This window comes from Pteropus vampyrus, unplaced genomic scaffold (assembly GCF_000151845.1).
Source record: "Pteropus vampyrus isolate Shadow unplaced genomic scaffold, Pvam_2.0 Scaffold50, whole genome shotgun sequence".
Classification (NCBI taxonomy): Eukaryota; Metazoa; Chordata; class Mammalia; order Chiroptera; family Pteropodidae; genus Pteropus; species Pteropus vampyrus.
The window spans coordinates 2,919,832-2,923,749 of NW_011888831.1; the positions used below are offsets into that span (position 1 = coordinate 2,919,832).

Sequence of the window (3,918 nt, forward strand, 5' to 3'; positions counted from 1 at the left end):
TTAACAGGATCATTGATTTTGCTGTGTTGAGAATAGGCTGTGAGAGCAAAAGTGGAAGCAGGGAGATAGTAAGGAGATATTATAATTACTCAGGTGAGAGATAATGGTGACTTGGGTCAGAGAAGTAGCAATGAAAGTGATTGGTTATATTTTGAAGGGAGAGCCCCATAGGATTTGGTGACAGATTGGATGTGGGGAGTGAGAGAAAGAGAGGGGTCTAAGAAGTTTTTTAAGGTTTCAGCTTGAGCATCTAGAACTGTGCTGTCCAATTCAGTAGCTGCTCATCACATTTGGCTATTTGAATTTAAATTAATTAAAAGTAAATAAAATCAAAATTTTAGTTCAGTTGTATTACACACATTTCAAGTGCTCAATACCCACATATGGCTAATGATATTGAATAGCACAGATACAGACCATTTCTATTACTGCAAAGTTTCCTTTGGATCACGCTGAATTTTTCAGTGATGGTCATGACAAGAACCGAATTGAGGAAGCCTTTGGAAGAATGGTTTTGGAAGGCAGGGTGTGGAGGAATAGATCATGAGTTTGGTTTTGGACACGTGATGGTCTTAAAATGCCCTCCCTGGCTACCAGTGCTGTGTGTGTGATATGGTACTGATGGCCAGCTGGCTGGCGTTGGTGTCTATGGGGAAGAACAGTTCCGGGAGTCCTGGTAAGCTCTCTCATAGATATTTGCAGGACTGCGTTTCGGATGTGGATGGCTTAGCGCTGCCTATCTCAATCACTAAGGGTCCAATTCAAGACTTTTGAGTGCTTTGGAATCCGGCCTAACAAGGAGACACAGCTGTTTCCCACAGGGAATTAATTACAGCCAAGAACTGCCCTCTCAATTCCTTGTGAACTAGAGATGCAGCACACACGCTGGCTCTACATCACCCCCTAGTGTACATAGCAAGCACTCTTCAATTTTCAAAAGTATTGACCTAATTGTTAGCATCCAAATGTCTCAGTGATTTTTGACCTTTTTGTGGACGTAGATCTCCTAAAGAATCGAAGGAAAACTACAGACCTTTCTCCTTAGAAGATTACATGTGCATACACCAGTGTTTGCATTTGGGGCCCCTGAAACTGTCCCTGGCCCTAAGGTTAAGAACCCCTGTTAAATACCGTGATGACTCTCAGGTCTCTCCTCTGGGCTCTAGAAAAGTATATCCAACTGACATTTCGACACCTCTACTTTGTTATACTATAGGCATCATGTCCCAGACTGAACTCTTCTGGTCAACTTCCGCCCTCTGATTTTCCTTCTGTGTTCTCTCCCTCATGAATAGCACCAGGCTCTCTTTTTTACTCTGCTCACAAGTACGGCCTTACCATTTCTGGTTTCTATCCCTTCTCTCCATCCCCACACTACTGTCTTATTTCAGGCACGTGTCATCTCTCAGATGGCTCTCCCAAGCAGGCTCTATTTTTGACCCCTCTCTCCCTCCAATCAATCTATCCTCTTCTCAGCTGTGATAGAAAACAACACAACAACAAAACATGTCACATTACTTCCCAGAGCTACATATTCCATCTTTGAACATTTCGGATGGCTACAAAGTTTTCTTTGTATTGTTAATGTTTTCCTGTAGACTCGATTATTGATAGTGGTTCTGCACTCTGAGGCCCCGCAGTACCACAGTGGACTGAAGGAAGCACTCACAAATCCCCAGGTCTTCTCTTTTCCAGGCTGCAAACCACAGCCTTTAAATTGGAAGGGCCTGAATGATTTTGTAGGTGGGAAAGCTGAGGCTGAGGTAGGGCCAGGGGCAGGGTCTGTCTTATGCACTGCTATTTCTCCAGTGTTGAGCAAGGTATCTGGCACAGAGAAAGTACTCCATAAATATGTGTGAAATGGAAGAATTTTGTAATGAAGTGCCTTGCCTAGGGTCACAGTGAATTGGTGGTAGAAAGAGAATTTAGATCCAGTTCTCCCAATCCTTTTTGAAGTGGTTAGACCTCAGGCAAATTAGTTAGCCTCTCCTGGCTTCTGTTTCCTGCTCTATAAAATGGAGAGTAACCATCCTGTTTCATACAGTTATTATGAGGATAAATTGAACCTATGAAACATTTAGTACAGTCCCTGGCATGTGGTAAGTACTAAATAAATGGCAGTCATTATTACTATCTCACACAGCAACTCAGGTAGGTATCGCAGTCCAGGTGTTCGCTTATGTTGAGGGGAAGAAAATCTAGGCTAAATGTATCCTTTAGGCAATTTATCTAAGTTAAGAATGTGCTACTGCATTTCATCTAAGTTTTTAAAGAATAAATAAACTGCTAACACTTATCTATTTGCCCACCCTGGGCAGGCAGGAACTGGTGGTGGGTGTCACAAAGGAGCTGACCATGAACATTAGCCTAACCAACTCTGGGGAAGATTCCTACATGACAAGCATGGCTTTGAATTACCCCAGAAACTTACAGTTTAAGAAGATACAAAAGGTAATTATGACAGCAGTTTTGGAAACATGCCACTTATGGTTTTTCCTCCCTGCATACCTTTTTTTTCTTTTTTTCAATAGCAACCTCCTAATTCTGTCTCCAGCCTCAACCTGGTCCAATAAATGATTATTAACTAGATGAATCCTCTCCAATCCAACTATATGCCATAGATCCAGCCATGTCATTCTCTACCTCACAAACCTTCAATGGTGCTATTTTGCTGCACAATCACTCCTCCCTGCCTGCAACCTTTCTTAACCCAGGTTCCAAGAGAGAAATAATCTCTAATAAATTAGCTTGGATGGGAAAAGTAAAAGTCAGCCCTGCTATTTATTAGCCTGGGATCACAGACCAAAGCCAGCTGCAAAACACTAGGAAACAATATTTTCCTCAAGGATATCCTGCAGCTGTAACATATAACTGAAAAATTTTGTTCTCTAAAATCAAAGGCAATCAGAATCTTTGCTGTTTGCAATTATATCTGTAATTATGAAACCATCTCACTCTTGCCTGGAGAATCTAAGTTACTCTGACAAAGAGAAGCAGTCTATTTCTATCTGAGGTTCAGAGCTTCACATAAAGCATTTCTGGACAAAATTTCACATCCATCTTAAGTTTTCAAAGAAATGAGTCTCTGGGTCCACTTTGCAGTCCAGACCTGATGTTGAGTGACCCTACTACACGCAACCCTGCTTTGTTTTGAGCCTATGCAAACACTGCTTCAGCAATTTACAAATAGCCGAGATATGGAAGCAACCTAAATGCCCATCAACAGACGAGTGGATAAAGAAATTATGGTTCATATACACAATGGAATATTACTCAGCCATTAAAAAAAAAATGAAATCCTACCATTTACAATGACATGGATGGACCTAGAGGTTATTATGCTGAGTGAAATAAGTCAGACAGAGAAAGATAGACACCCTATGATCTCACTTATATGAGGTATCTAAGGAACAAAAAGAACAAACTAATCAAAAACAGACTCACAAATATAGTGGACAATTTGGTGACGGACAGAGGGGAGGGGAGTTGGGAGGCTGGGAGAATGAGGTGAAGGGTTAAAGAAGTACATATTAGTAGTTGATAGTTGGGCATGGGGAGCATGGCAGAGGGAATGCAGTTAGCATTAATATGATGGCTAAGTGGAGGGCCGGGGAGGGAGGGAGCAATTGCGGGGATTGTTTTATGAACATTATAGATATCTAATGAATGTACTGTATACTTGAAAATAATTTAAAATTAAAAACAAACAAAACACTGCTTTATTTCCATTTCACCTGAATGCCTCCCTGCCCCAGAATCCTTTAATAACTGTTTTACTTGTTTGAGAAGACACACCACAGTGCAGTTTTCTCATTATAATGAGTCAATAAACTTGGCTTCATCAAACTACTAGTTTGTTCCTGGTGGGGGCTATTTGGGCTAGGACAGCATCCATTATATGAAAAGAATAAAATAATC

The 3,918-nt window shown here is 41.1% G+C and overlaps 1 protein-coding gene across 1 annotated transcript in view; it reads left to right on the forward strand.

Annotated features, from left to right (window-relative positions):
* ITGAE (integrin subunit alpha E) overlaps window positions 1-3,918 on the forward strand; it is a 56,527-nt gene that overhangs the window by 40,160 nt on the left and 12,449 nt on the right. The window contains 1 exon segment of the mRNA XM_023530369.1: window positions 2,274-2,571. Within this exon segment, the coding sequence (XP_023386137.1) occupies window positions 2,274-2,571 (298 nt within the window).